Raw genomic sequence first — 15,691 nt, 5'->3', positions numbered from 1 at the left:
CTTTTAGGCACAGTCATTTTTCACCTCCTAGAAGAAGGAATCTGTCTGGGTGGGTGGGCTAAGCCTGAGTGTGCGGGAGTAGAGAGTTGGAGTCTCTTTCAGTCAATGAAACAACCCCACTACCCGGATCCAAACGCCCCCCCCCCCAAAAGAATCGAATTCACAAGTATTTAAAAACGACACCAACACCAACTCCAACAGCTGCCACACCACCACCACCAAATCCGGCGGTAGTAAAGAATAAACAAGGAACCTGACCTGTCCCTAATCGAGGGCACACACTAGTTAGTGCATACACATCGATTGTCTCAAAGACAAAAAGCAACGTGCAATTATTTTCCAATTATTTAATAAATGAGCCCTGGGAAAGGGAGAAGAGAATGGAAGAAGAGATTTGAAGGGTTCGAGGCTGCGGTCAGAGCTGAACACTCCAGGCAGGAGGTGCCTGGCTGGGTTTGGGTTTTGGTCTGGGATGAGTGAGACACTGGTTTGGGGCGGAGTGGGGTGGGGGTGAGGGTGAGGGAGGAGGAAGGGCTTGCGGGGGGGGGGGTGGAGAAGAGGAGGGTGTAGAGGTGGGAGGAGGGAGGTAGAGTTACACACCAGAAGGGAAGACTAGCCGGAGCTGCCGCCGGAGCGAAATGACGGGAACCAATGAGATGCCAATGAACGCGTCTCCGGCGTGACCGCCGAGATTGACGTGGAGGACACGTCAAATTGATCCGAATACACTGAAGCCTCCTGGTCAGACGAATTTATCCCAATCGGATGAAGATCACCTTGGGGTTTAAGGGCTGCCGGAGTTGGAAAGTGTCCTGGGAGAGGGTCACCGAGGGGCTGCAGGGAGGCAGCGCCGCCGCGCTCCGGCTCCCGCTCCGGCTCCCGCTCCCCAGCAGGAGCGTCTCCAGTTCGCCGTGGGGCCGTGGCTCGCCGCTTTCGCTCTCCCTCCCTCTATGTATCTCCGCCCGCCCCAGAGCACACCCGGACTGCGCCCGGCCCAACCCCAGCAGCCGCTCCGGCGCCAGGCAGCCGGCCCTGCGCGCTGCTATGGGTAAGGGAGGCAGCGGACGGCCGAGAGAGCCAACTGACTCGGGGCTCTGCTCCTTTCCATGATCCTCGCTCTTTCCTTCTGCTCTCCCGCCCCCTGGACTGCAGGGCCTGCCTTCTCTGGCAGGCTGCGAAGTCGCGTCGGCCGGCTCACCCCCAGCGGAGGGGCAGAGCTGGGCGCACTTTCTTTCGCGAGTGCTGTGTGTCTGTGTGTGTGTGTGTGTGTGTGTGTGTGTGTGTGTGTGTGTGTGTGTGTCCAAACCCAGAAGAGATGAGAATGCAGTACTGGGTGCTTTGCTCCCCCTTTCCTCTCATCCCCGCCCCATTCTCTTGCCCGTCGCAATGGCACCTACTTTGGGGAGCCTGTGTCAGTTCACCCTGCTTTGACTGTTCAGATCGCAGGGACAGACCGGCTGAGCTTAAGTACATCCATTTTGTCTCTTTTCTTCGGAGGTTCCTTGTTTTGGACCTGGATTTGTCCGATCGACAGTGGTACAGGAGGGAGCCGGAGGAGAACTTTCTTTTCTTTTCCTTTCAAGCGGACCGAGTCTTTGTGGGATAGGCAGGCTTTTCTCTTTAATTCTAACCACTGAGTAATCATCGCGTGTTTTCTTCTCGACCCCTCCTCTTTTTGCCCCGGATCCCTTCCCTAACCCATCCCTTTATAGAGCAGACCTACGGAGAAGTGAACCAACTGGGCGGTGTTTTCGTCAACGGGAGACCTTTGCCCAATGCCATCCGTCTTCGAATCGTGGAACTGGCCCAGCTCGGCATCCGACCGTGCGATATCAGCAGGCAACTCCGAGTGTCTCACGGCTGCGTGAGTAAAATCCTGGCGAGGTACAACGAGACCGGCTCCATCCTCCCGGGAGCGATCGGAGGGAGCAAGCCCCGAGTCACCACTCCGAACGTGGTGAAGCATATCAGGGACTACAAACAAGGGGATCCGGGCATCTTCGCCTGGGAAATTAGAGACAGACTCCTGGCCGATGGGGTCTGCGACAAATACAACGTGCCTTCGGTCAGCTCCATCAGCAGGATCCTGAGGAATAAAATTGGGAACCTGTCCCAGCCCAACCCGTACGAAGCCACCAAGCAACCTCCCCCACAACCGGCACTGCCTTACAATCATATTTACCAGTATCCTTACCCCAACCCTATGTCACCCACTGGGACCAAGATGGGGAACCATCCCGGAGTTCCTGTCTCCGCGGGGCACGTCAGTATCCCCAGGTCTTGGCCCTCTGCTCATTCTGTCAGCAACATCCTGGGCATTCGAACTTTTATGGAGCAAACAGGTTAGTAAACTGAGTCCAATGCCAGCCTTAAAATATATTTAGTCCACTTAGAACGGAAAGTCTCTCTCTCTCTGTCTCTGTTTCTCTCCTCTCTCTGTAGGTGTATTGGGGTATCCTTGGGTGTTTCTGAAGGCAGTTGCAAGGACTAAGCGTCGAGGGGGGGTGAGATTTGGTCTCCCCCCCACACCCCAGACAACCTTTCAAAAGACTAGCAGTACTAATTTGGGGGGCGGGGACTGGAGAGTTTAGGGTCCCGGCCATCTGTGGGAATGCTTGGACATCTTGAACTTTTTATGAAAAATGTGGAAAATATTTTCTTGGGGATGATAGATTGTCGACCACAAATTCGGAGTCTTGAAATTTCGCTTTTTCAGTCTTGCAAAAAAAATGTGAGCGCAGCGAATCCATATCGCAATCTCCTTCTGCCAGATCTAAGCAAAACAAATTATCTCCATCAATTTATTTGCCCTTTTCCTGGAGGCTTCAGTTTCTTTTCCACTATACCTTCAAAGGTCATCCACCCATCATAATAAAAGAATATTGTCTTCAATTTTATCATTATCATCATTATTATTTTAAAAGTAGGCTTGTTCTTCTGGGGCCTGTGGAGTCTGTGGATTGGAAGCTATACCAGTGATTACTTTGGGAATACTTTATATTCGAGGCCTTTTTAGGGTTTATCTTTTGTGGTGACTTCATAGTCAAATTGTTGGTCATTAATTTCTCTTCGGGCTCCTGAACTTCGGGGAGAGGCTGCTTCATTGTTTTGCTTAGGGGATATGTAAAGTTTTTTTTTTTTTCCATGAAAAGTTAGTTGTTGAAATTATTTCCTTTTCTGTTCTGTGCATATGACCTCTGCCTTTCTGTGGTTTGCCATAAGTGGGTAGGTATTAGGTCCCTCCAGTGATTCTCAAGGAGGTAGTTAGAGTTTTCTGTGGTTAAAAATGAGGGAGATGTAGCAGAAGTCGATTGGTGATAGGGTAGTAGGGTTGCTTTAGAACTCCAGGAGCCTGCAAAGGGTTTTGCCTATCTACATAGCCATTGCTTCTTTGAAATTGGTTTTCGAAACCCAAATGCTGCCCAGAGATTTTTAGCCACTTCAGACTTCATTAAACTCCTCAAGAGCGATTAGTTTGTTCGTTCTGGCTAGTCAAAGTTCCCCACCAGAAGCACCGATATGTAACTTTTTGGACAAAGGAATATAAAATCAGAATGCTTCTAGAGAATAATCATTGAATAGTATGTAAACACACATATCAACACGTCTATGTTCAAACTATTTCTTTCTGTTTACTTCTTTCCCCAGAATGTCACCCAAAAGAATTCCCCAAGTGAAACTTTTCCCCAGATCTTAATTTGTTTGGATTTTAAAAACAATATAGAAGGGAGGAAATTATTTAGAACGCCTCAAACGCAGTCCACTCATCACCGCCCAAAAGAGGAAAAAAGTTGAGTGAAAAGGTCCATTCTCAGACAACAACAATTCCCCCACATTTGTATCCGAAGGACTCAGTGTTGGAGAGAAAGGGAGAAAGAGTTGAAATCAGATTGCAGCCCAGAGAAATTGAGCAGGGGCCTGCAGACAGAAAGCGAAACAAACTTGGATGAACCGGCTTCTTGCCTACTTTTGATTTCTTTCCGGGTTTTAAGGGTGCCGGGTGTCCCACGGCTCTCTCAAAGTTTATTCAGTGACAGTCACGAGTGGGATCAATGTTTGTGAGTGTAAATGACTCCCTCCCTTAAGGCGAGGCTTCCTGACCCAGGTGATTCAGCCAAATGGGCTCTCCAGGTTCCCAACTGTCTTCTCCCAATCTCTCTTCCCACTCAAGGGGCACTGTCGGGGACCGAGGGCTCTGCCTACTCCCCCAAAATGGAAGACTGGGCCGGTGTGAATAGGACGGGTTTCCCGGCCACACAAGCAGTGAACGGAATTGACAAAGCCGTTATGGAAGCAGACATCAAATACCCACAGGTAACCAGGGCCAGGCGAGCCTGAGAAATACTGAAGCAACAATTAAGAGCATCCCATTTTGATTTTCCCATAGACCCAGCTTAAAAGGGGGAGGGGGGCAGCAATTAGTATGTTTCTCTTTTTTTGGTTAAATGTAAAGATTTAAAACAGGCCTGCGCTGTTCCTTTTTCTTGGCTACCCCTCTACTCCCCAGCATTTAAAAGGTTGGCTTTGCAGAGGATTTATTTATACTTTAGTTCGACTTTTTGGATGTAAGGTTAGATTTCAGGGCACAAATCTGATGCTTTCTCAGCGGCCCTCATCCTGTGAACAGTGTGGAGCAGCTGTTTGAATTTTCCCACATTCTTGTTTGCCCTCCTGTGTCCCCTTCCTCCCAATCCCACCCCGGGTCAATTAAAATGCCATTGCTTTCAGCCAAGTTAACAAATGCAATTTAGAGTAAAGGATACGCTTCAAGATTAATAACTGGTAACCTGCTTTCCCTCCTAATCCCCCCAATAATAAAGGAAATATTGGTGTTGGGGTGGGTGGGTTGGGAGCTAAGATCGGGCTTTCAAAAGCACCTGAAGGGCACCAAACATTTGACTCCTGGTCCAGGAAAAGCCGGGTGCAGTATTGACAAGCTGATTGGTAATGCTATCTTTCTCACTTTCTCGCTCCTGTCCTTTAGCCCACTCCGAGTCTTTCCACGGTGGGCAGCTTCCTCCCAGCCTGCGCCTATCCCTCCTCCAATCAACACGGAGTTTACGGCGGACCCGGAGGCGGCTATCTTACTCCGGGCCATCCTTGGCCGGCTCAGGGCAGTCCCCTGGCTCATCACGGACCCGGTGTGACCGTGCACGGGGGAGATCTGGCCACGGCCATGGCGTTCAAACACCCCAGCAGAGAAGGTAAGAAGGCCTGGAGCCACTGACTGAGAGAGGTCCGACTGCCCTAAGGAAGTTCCTAGATAGGAAGAGGAGGGTGGGAACTTAATTTCAGGACCACATTGAAGCTGAGGTAGGGTAAGGTAGGAGGTAGGGTAGAGGTGGTCAGTCTATAGGAGTGAAGCAAGAGAGACATGTAACTGGAAGAGAAGTGAAAAAAAAAGTATTTTTATTTTTAAAAATGTGGACATATATGCATATATGGTCATAATTCTATAAATACAATTCATTATATATGTAGACAGTTATTACTTTTTTGGATATAGCACACTTACAAAATAATTATATTCAAATACGTTTTAATTGCTTCAAAGGGATTTAAAACAATTTTTTTTACAAATAAAGGTCACTATTCTCATAACAATACTGAGGTAGGTTATAAATAGACATATAAATATACATATATACATACATATTTATGTGTGTGTGTGTGTATGTGTGTGTCCAGACTTGTGATTCCATTATTGTGGGAGAGGTTAGAATTAGATGACCTCAAAGGTGACTCACATCTCTAAACCTATGATCCTATGATTCCCTTAAATCCCTGCAAGCAAACCCTCTCCACCTATGTTGTTTTGGTTCTGCAGATCACATGCAATTTGTAGTCTTAGAGAAATATTTTCAGCACCAAGACCATGACTTGCCCAATATCATATAGTTGTGTGAAAGGCAGGCCTCGAACTGAGATCTTACTACCCCAAGATCTGCCCTCGATCCCACTGTACTGCCTCATTTTGAGCAAGGTAGATAGCAATTTTTTTTTTTGCTGGACCTTTAATTTCAGATACATGGAACTCTGTCAAAGCAAGCGGGCAAAAACTCTGTAATTTATGATGTTTAGAGTTATCCCAGGGCGCTGAGAGGACTTGCCCAGTTGCAGAGCTAATATATCTCCATAGTTTTTTGAACCATTTTGACTCTAGACTCTTTCTCTATCCATATATTAGGACATTTGTCTGTCTCTAGTTTGAATCTTAACTCTGTGACCTTGGCATGTTATTTATCCTCTCTGGAACTGTTCTCTATCTGGAAAATGAGGGAGTGAGTGAAGCCTGTCTAAAGTTCTTCCAGCTCTAAATCCCATGGCCCAGACTGAAAAAACCTTTCTCCTTGAAAGCACATTTCTTACCATACTTCATTTTGTCAGCCAGATTCATTGATTTAAGTAAGGAAGAAATGCTGATGAGTCCACTTTCTAATGACTTCTCATCCTCTATCTAGTCTAGGGTTTTCTGTTATTAGATCAAAAAATCAATAGATCTTCCCTGAACTGGGTTTTCAAAAATTTGTCCTGTAGTAGGTCCTATTATGCAATACATTCTTCAAATATATCCCTGCTAGTTTAGGCAGCATTTTCTTTTTGTTTAAATAAACCCCAGGAAATCTGGCCCTATTTCCTTCCCCCCACCCCTAATTTACTTCCCAGATTCAGTGACTGTTTAACATGGATTCCTAGCCACTTACCTATTGGATCTTGCTTTCTAAAATTAGGGAAAGCTGATAATTTCTAGGATAATTTGAACTCAAATTCAGACATTTCCTTGTCATTCAATGTTAGCATATGAAAGGTTCATTGGACTGTGAATGTGAGACAGATTAGATTTGGGCTCTATCATTAATAGCTTGTCACCTTGGACCAGTCTCCTCTAAGATAATGTCTGACTTCAATTGCTATGAGTAGATAGTGTGAGGTAGAAAGAGCACTGGTCCTGGAGTTTTGAGAGTACTGTATTTCTACTCCCTACTCAACTTCATTTTCCTCACTTGTAAAATAGAAATTGTGGTAGACATAATAATACTTACCTCACAGTATTGTGAAGACTGCAAATCATAAAGTATTTACATAAATTTGTGATATTCATATTTGTCAGAAGGGAATTATAACTGAATCAGTTAAAGGACAATGAAAAAACAAATCAACAGAGTGCTTGTGGGCTGATACTTAGAGGGTTTCTGTAGAGAAATAAAATTCCCAGGATGGGAGTTGGTTTCAAGATAGGGTTACAATATAGGTGAAGTGGACTCATCTCATGTAAGGCACATGTCTACCATATTTTATGAAAGACTGCTGGAGTCTGGGGATTCAGTTCACATTTTATGAAAAGCTTAGAACAGATTAAAAAAAATAACCATTTGAAGGAAGTACTTCTCCAAACACCAAATCCTAAACAATATGGAGATAACTTTGTCATAGTATTTCAAAGTCTAACAATTGGTGAATTTTTAGCTAGTGCAATTTAAAAATTTTTAGTTAATGCAATTTTAAAATGACACTTGAGTTTCTTCCCTGTTTGATTCCCTTTTCAAGGGCCTGTGGATCACTTTTTTTTTCAGGGAAAAATTAGAGATCTGGGGAATAAAATAAATAAATTCCTAGCCCAGAGTTTGGCTTACTCAGGCCTTCAAACTATCTGGGTTTTTTTTTTTGTTTGTTTTAGATTACACAGATTTAAATGGAAAGGAATTATCATTCATATGATTCAAAGAAGTAGCAAGTGACTTCAGTTGGTAGCATGTAAAATTTAGCAGTTGTAAAAACCAAAAGTAGGATGAATATTTTCATTGATAAGAATTCTTTCCTATATGTACGATTACTACCTACCTACACCTTTAAAAAGGTGATGGGAGAAGCAATCTATTAAAATATTATTTTACTCAGTGACTTACAAAATCCCACATGAGAAAACAAATCAAGAAATGTTTATAATGCCATAAAGGCAAATATATTTCAATTCCACAATTCTGATTTCTTCCTTGAGGGCACTCCCTCTAGTTATGTGGAATGAAATGCTCCTAGGCCTTAGAAGATGATTTTATGAATTGCCTTATATCCCAAAATTCATCAATTTATGGCCTACCAACAGGTGATTAGTCTCCCTGGAATTTGCTAGGCCAATTGGTCCTTAAGCAATGGAAATATAATACTTCACAAGGCTCTGAGACAAACTTTTCAATTATGAGCTGGACATTTCTCCCTCTTTCTGATAATAACTTTTAAATGAATATATGATAATTTGGGAAATATAGAACTCTATGTAAAACTTTTGAATGTTTTACTCATTTTTACATTTCCAACTGGTGTCCTTTTCTTCATTATAAGGACATATTTGCATACATTTTCAAATCTTACTCCCGCAAAAATTAGACTAATAGCTAAATTAATGATTTTTTGGTTTGAATATTTTTAAAATCAGGGTCCTTGGTTCAGAATGGTGGAACATTAAGTATCCAATTCAAAATAGCTTGAAATAACCAGGAAATAATTTCTGCTGGTAATTCTGTTGAATTAGGTTATATCAAGAGAGAACACAAATGTAATTACAATAATGTAAATACTCTTCATTTAAAGGGTAGAGATTATTAAATAGATTATTTTAATTGAAATCTCCATGCAAATTTAGAGATATTAATTTTCCTTATTTTAAGTATCCTATTCCCAGTTCTAAATGCAGCACTGAGTTTTTAAGCATTTATGACATTAGAAGCATCATAGTTTAGGAAATTAATCATTTTAAAAGAAAGCATCATTTCCTGAGAATATAAATTCTCATTGAATCTTCAACTTACATACATTTCTGGAAATATCATTTAGAACCAAATTGACTAAGTTTCTTGTTTGGAAGGTGAAAATAGTATGCCGGTGAAAAACAATCAATTTTGGTAATCTAATGTCAGACTTTTGAACTGGTAAACACATCAAGTCACAGCAGTATATAGAGAATTGGCCTGAGATTTAAGCTCTGGCTTGTGATTTTTTAAAACTTGTTTGGTATTTAATCTCTCTGTACCTCAATTTCCACATGTGTAAAATGAGAATTTTGGACTTCATATCCTTTTGTATTCCATCTATCTCTAGATGTAAGTTGAGGGTGAAGAATTCCTTGGTTCTATGAACACATAAGTTTGGATCTTGTCCCTGTAACTTACTAATTATCTGACATTAGGTAAAACACTTAATCTCTCTGTGCTGCAAACAGTTATTCCCTTAGACTGTACAAGTAAATTGTTCCTCTTTTTGGATTGATGGATTTTCTACACTGGTATTCCCCATGTCAGATGAAATTACAAGTCAGCAATATATATTTTATTTTCACATATATGGATATAAAATAAAACTGGAGTTCTTTTTTTTTCCAGTACAAATTAATTGAATTTTACTCTCCTCACTTTTTAATAATACCCTAAATACTTCTTCTGGTCTCCTACATTTTGCTGGTTAGCCTCTACTGATTTCAACTTATTATCACTATGGTTTTAAGGAATTTGAAAATTCTCATGATTTTTGAGGACAAATTAAAGGACCATCTCATTTTGCTTCATTTACACCGTCCTGGTGGCAAAAGTCAGTCATTTATAGATTTTACCACCCACCACTCTTCTTCTAGCGTCCTGGGCAGTATAGTATTGTTTACACAGCACTGGTGATCATTTCAATGTGGTCAGAACACCAGGACAGTTCCCTCAGGACATTTGGTATTGAAGTAGCAGTTTGGGAAAACATAGAAACTTTACTGTAAAATCGGTCCTGTCTTCGCAATCAATCACTGGGCTATGAACGAGTCTCTGACCCCCAGCCTTCCCAACTCAAGATTGTAGGAGAGACTCTGAAAATTTGACTAGGTTAACCAAAAGAAGAATTTTCAATGTAGATACCTGTTTTATAGACTAGAAGCCAGAAGTCATAGTGGTTAGAAACTGGGTCTTAGAGTCAAGAAGACAGGAGCTCTGACACATAACTGGAGCTGCATGAGATTGAACAACTCATTCAATTTCTCAGTGGCATGGGCAACTCTCTTAAAGATCAGAAATTATATAAGGAAGATTCCACACCAGGGATTAATTCCTTACATGGATAAAATGATAAGTTTCCACTAAAAAGGAAAAAAAAATAAGGCAACCATTTAAAAATTCTTGAAGTATTCTTGTATATTTACCCTGCCCTCACAGAAGTTGTCTCTGTTCTTGGACCAGTTGTCCAGGCATCCTAAAGGGAGACCTTAAAAGGAAAAAAAAAATATCCACTCTTTTTTTTTTAACCAAGAGTGATTAGCAAACATCTCTTCCATATCAACCAATTGAAGTTTAAAGGAAAGTCTCAGTGACAGGGATATTCACTGGCCCTTACTCAGCCAGCACCAGTAGGAATCTTTGTCAGGAAGCTGGGATAATCAATCAACTCATTGAGAATCATTTATTAAATTATCATTACTTATCAAACTCAAGACACTGTTCTAGGTGTTGGGCATACATACAAAGACAAAAAGAGAGACAAAATTGCTGCTTTTGTAACTGAAAGGGAAAAAAATTAACTTCTTCCTCGAGTGCTTCCCTTAAAACTTGTTTGGTACATGGGTACATTTCCCTCATTTCCCAACTACAGACAGAATGAATACATATTAACATTTATGGAGATCAGCACAGTGGGCTTCACCTGGACAATTGACTTTGTGTTTATAGCAAAGCTTATGGAAGAATAAGGGGAAAATTGGAGTAAAAAGGGGTTAATGTGCGGAAGGGGCTGGTGTTGCCAGTAACTAGAGGTTTAGTGGGAAACACCAAAATCTGTCAGGGAGGGTTATTTGTAAAATTTCATCTATTTATTTTTTCCTCTGTTTCTAAAGTCAAAAGGATATTGGCTGAGGCAGCCTCAAATGTTTTCTAAACAGTATACTCCTTTTGATGTGTGGAAGATGGAAAGAAATTGAAAACAACTCAGACCTGGGCACTGAGAACAGTGTTTTGGAAAGAGAAGGGTAGAAATCAAGAGTCTCCTAGTCTTTTAAATATCATGACCAGAGAGAGACATGGTTTTCAAAACAATACTTTTTTAAAAAACTGGGTAAGTCGATGAAGGACTCAGGGTGTGTTTATGTGTGTGGAGGGGAGGCTAGGGCCAAGGCCAGGGGAACGCCTGGCTCCCCACCCTTGCTTGGAGGGTGCACACAGGTGCGGGCCCAATCCCTCAGGCAGCTGGAGAAGAAGCATTTGTCTAAACAGGACCCTCCCGGGGTTAGGGGAAGGTGAAGGCTTTCAGACGTTTGGAAATCCAGAAGTCACTGAAGTGAAGGTGTCCTGTTCTTGTCCTGCCAGTGAAAAATGTCTGGGAAGGAAAATAAAATTAGGATTCTTGGGGAATGGGGCTTAGCATTTCTGGGAGAAGTGAAGAGATAGAATGGTGTGTGTGTGTGTGTGTGTGGGGGGGACGATTGTGCAATTCTGCCGTCACTTTTTGGCTTCCAGTAGCATAAATTGGGTCTCTTCCCAAAACCTTAAATAATAGAGTGAAACATTCAATAACACATGACCTGGTAAATACGGTGTCACTTAATATAGCGGCAAGCATTCTTCTGTACTTGGTTATGACCAGCAATTAGGAGCCAGTTTATGCCCAGCGGTCAAAAACTAGGCGGGCTATATAAAGTCCAGCCCTCTTCCTCCTCCCTCCTTAAAGTGCAAATTATCCGCCTATTTCGGAGGAATTCAGACCGCACTGAGTCTTGCATAGTGTATAATCTCTGGTGAGCCCTCCCTCCTTTCTTTCAGCTGGTGGTTCTCTGGTTCCCATTGCTTTGCACAGAACCAGGGCATCCAACAGGGTCCAGCAGCTTCTCTGGGGGCTCCGAGACTCTCGGGTCTCCTGCCGCCTTCTGTGCGTCGGGTTGGCGTGTGGTGCCGAGGCTCGAGTCCGTAGAGGGACTAGCAGTCTGAGGAGCAGAAGGATAGTAGGAGAAACTGGGTCTGTCTCTAGCTAATGTACATTGCCCCAGCCTGGGGGCATTGGCCAGCTGCCCTGGAGAAATTAGGACTCTCTCTGTTCGCTCTCTTCAGTTCAGAGCTACGGTCTGCAGCGCCGCCCGCCGCTTAGCTGCCCTCCTTGTCCCGGAGCGGAGGACGAGTCCCCTTAGCTTATCTTCTTTCCCGACTGCGGAGTCTTCTTCCCCTATTCTGCCCAGCCCAGCCGCATTCAGTGATTCCAGTTGGCACTGCCTTTCTTCTTGGGGAATTGCCATATCTTTTGTCCATGGGTAGAAACGTGTAGTCTTTGTTTCTTCTTCAAAGCATGGACTCCAGTCCTGGACCAGACACGTCGAATTTTCTTTCCTCTCTTAGCGACCGAGGAGCAGCAGCTCTTCTCTCTAGGCCGGGTTACAGGTGTATATGTGGGAGGTAATCGGACAGGACTATTGGACTGCGCCTTCGTTGAATCGGAAGGCACTTATATACAATCTTCCGTTTCTCTCTCTCTCTCTCTCTCTCTCTCTCTCTCTCTCTCTCTCTCTCTCTCTCTCTCTCTCTCTCTCTCTCTCTCTCTCTCTCTCTTTTCTTTTTCTTCCCCAGTGGCAGATCGAAAGCCTTCCAGCCCAGTCGGCAAACCCCAAGACACCCTTAATAGCCTACACGGACTGTCTATCCCGGCTTCGTCTTCCTAGGGAGGAGCAGCGGCTTCCCGGCGTCTAAGAGAACTAAGAAGGGATGGGACCTGTGAGAAGGGAGGGAGGCTTGACCGTGCAGATCAGGTGGGAATAGGCACCTGCAAAAATGGCAAGCGGTTTTTTAAGAGTCCTAGGAGGATGCTCCGATGCACCGGGCGGCTTTGGGGAGGGAGGAGGATTGGAGAGGAAAGGAGCTGAGATCTTTGCCTGCCCTGAGAGGACCGAGGTTATCTCTCCAGGGTCAACGCCAAGCTGCCTGTGAAAGGACTAAGAAAGCAGGAACCCGCGGTCCGCCGAAAAGGATATGCTTTCAAATGTATCCCCGCCTATCCCCGCCCCCCCCTTTTCCCAAATTAGGGGAAAGAAGGGTAAATTTATCGCTTTTTTTCTTTTGTCTTGTCCATTTTCACTTTCTCATAGTTAATTGGATTATTTAACTTTGCCAGACTTCGAAAAAATATTTTTGGACTTTATGTATTTCTCTTTTAGGCTGTCTCTCCTCACTGACCTGTCTACATTTTCTCTTTTGATCCCCCCCCTTTCCTGATTCTTGCTTATACTTTGGTTCTCTTTGTTTTTCTACATCTGCTTTTCTTTCTGCCTCCATCTTTCTCTTCCCCTTTCACCCTCTTCTCTTTCTTTGTTTTTTGCTGCTCTTCCCCCCCATCGCTTTCCCATCCCCCATGTTTTCTTCACTCCTTTCTTTTGCCTAGAGCTGAAAATAACCTTAGAAATCACCTGATTAGATTCTAATCCAATTCCCTCACTTTATGGATGAAGGGACTGAGGCCTAGTTTCTATTCTCTTCCATCTCCCTTATTGAACACCCTGTTTAGTTTTTACTGTTTTTAGCTTTCTCTGCATAAGAGAATAAGTGTCTAAGTCCAGGGACCTTTCTTGTCCCCAGGCATAAAACTTAGAAGTGATCATTCAATTTATCTCCTGGACTCTTAATCCCCCACCTTCCTTTGGGCTTCCCAGAAACCAGCCTTTGCTCAAACCGTTTTCTCAAAGAATCAGATCTCCAGGTCTCCATTCTTCCCTGCCTTCTCCCTGGAAGATCCAGTGCTGCAAGGAGAGTCTGTATTGCCAGAAGTCCACAATAGGAACTGTGATGATTGCCTCACTGCCTAGAGAAATGGACAAAAAAAAAATCACAGCATTTTATTTTATATTTTTTATAACATGAATAAAAATCCAATGAAACTGCTGCCTTTTCAGCCCTTGGTATATTTTCTAGAAATCCATGTAAACCTCAGCCTTTTTAGGAAGCTTCCTATTTCACTATTTCAATTATTTCGCATGAACAGAGGAGACTGGAATAGGTTGTAGGAGAAAAGAAAAGATATCTTTTCTACCAGAACATTTTGGAGTTATGATATTTTGAGAATTTTCTCCTTTCTTGGAAATGCTGACTTCCCAACACAGTGAATCTGACTAATATTAAAACATATCATTATTCTGGGTGTTCTGAGGTTCCATCATCTTTTAATTTCAACCACTAATTGCTGCCAATGTTATGGATTGTAAAAGTGTGTAAGAACTTCTGACTTGTGAGTAAACTGGTGGGCAGTAAAACTTGAGAAGGATTTTTCTAAAGCCATAATAGCTAATAAAATTGTCAAGTTCAGAAGCTTTTGACCCTTGATGTAAAACTGCTGTTTAATAGTTACAAAAGCATTAGGGTGAAAGTTTGTGATATTACCTATTGAATATGACTTACTGTTGAATAAAGAAAATTATCTTCAAGGATTTCCAAACAAGCAGGCAAAGATAATTCCCCCCCCCCCTTTTAATGCTGTTCCTCCTCCTCCTCCTCTTTTCCCAGCCTGGAGTAATAGAATTTTCAACTTCAAGGATCTCAAAGTAATTTGATTTTGTATCCTACTTTGAGTTTTACAAAGTATAAATCAGCTATAGGGGCATCTCATTTTTTTTTATCATTTCCTAAAGTTTAGGCAAGGAATAGGAAGGAAAACTGGCATCAAATTATTTGTTGATCTGGAGAAAGGTTAAAAAAATTATAAGAACTGGAAACAAATGACTGAAATGAGTATTGAGATAATCTTTGCTTTTAGTTAACTTTTTTCTCTCTTTGCCCCAGAAATTATAGTCCATCACAAAAAAGTTAGTTCTCACCTGATTAATTAATGCCCACAATTGTCACTCTACAGATGGGGAAAAAAAATCATATAATAACTTGTGAATAGAACTCATTTCTAGACCACAGATTCCAATTCAGTCACTGGATCAATAAATTTGCTAGAAAACTGCTATTGTCTTATTTTCTTAAAATGTAGTGAAAATAATTGAATACATAGAAAATTTGGACAAGGAGTTGGGATACTAGTCATTGCTCTGTTCCTAGCTAGCAGTATGACTCTGAGTAAGTTATGTATTTGGGGGCCTGTATTTTCTGACCTGTAAAAAGATAGAGTTGGATTAGATGATCTACAAGTCTCTTCTAACTCTAATATGTTAGGATTCTAGGAATTTTATGATTTACACACATAGGTTGCCTTATAATAAAGTTAATTCTTAAATGACTAAAGGAGAAAAAGAAAATGCTGCACTTATTGTTTTCTTAAATAGTAACCATTCTAGGTAAAATCTAAATAAAATTATTCAAGGCTATAAAACTTATTGTGTCTACTGGTAAATGAGTTGTATTTTGTATATGTTTGGTTTTCTGTAATCAATGATTTGCAAACTCATGGGATTATTATTAAATTATATGTATTTCTTTTAAAAGCAGATATGTGACTTTGCTTTCCTAGATGTGTAGTCACACATGGTATGCTGACAGAATCAAGTGATATCCACATGGGCTACAACTGCTTCAGACACATTTGTTGGAAACCTCACTCCTCTTGAAGATGGAATTCACAAGATAACTTTGAAATTTTATGCAGGTTTTGAAAGTTCATTTCACAAAAAGAAAAATAAAGGTCTCCATTTAGCAGACAAGTAGATTGAGACAAAGGGATTAAAAAGGTTTTTTTAAGGGCTATGGAGCAA

The 15,691-nt window shown here is 42.2% G+C and overlaps 1 protein-coding gene across 1 annotated transcript; it reads left to right on the top strand.

Moving 5' to 3' along the window:
* The first annotated feature begins 630 nt into the window (after positions 1–630).
* PAX1 (paired box 1) lies at positions 631–15,430 on the top strand. Its single transcript, XM_074209334.1, has 5 exons — positions 631–1,048; positions 1,713–2,342; positions 4,172–4,314; positions 4,985–5,204; positions 12,579–15,430. The coding sequence occupies exons 1-5, from the start codon at positions 766–768 to the stop codon at positions 12,668–12,670; spliced, it is 1,368 nt and encodes a 455-aa protein (XP_074065435.1). The 5' UTR covers positions 631–765; the 3' UTR covers positions 12,671–15,430.
* The last annotated feature ends 261 nt before the right edge of the window (positions 15,431–15,691 follow it).

The sequence above is a fragment of the Macrotis lagotis genome, chromosome 1 (genome assembly GCF_037893015.1).
Source record: "Macrotis lagotis isolate mMagLag1 chromosome 1, bilby.v1.9.chrom.fasta, whole genome shotgun sequence".
Taxonomy (NCBI): domain Eukaryota; kingdom Metazoa; phylum Chordata; class Mammalia; order Peramelemorphia; family Peramelidae; genus Macrotis; species Macrotis lagotis.
The sequence above is the reverse complement of the archived record's forward strand: the minus strand, read 5'-3'. Positions and strand labels throughout refer to the sequence as shown.

What these genes read in the sequence shown, in the direction of transcription:
- PAX1 (XM_074209334.1), top strand. Translation starts at nt 766, where the DNA reads ATGAAGATCACCTTGGGGTTTAAGGGCTGCCGGAGTTGGAAAGTGTCC. An exon ending in GGCCCTGCGCGCTGCTATGG is followed by an intron (nt 1,049 to 1,712) that starts GTAAGGGAGGCA and finishes ATCCCTTTATAG; the next exon opens with AGCAGACCTACGGAGAAGTG. An exon ending in CAAACACCCCAGCAGAGAAG is followed by an intron (nt 5,205 to 12,578) that starts GTAAGAAGGCCT and finishes TTTCTTCCCCAG; the next exon opens with TGGCAGATCGAAAGCCTTCC.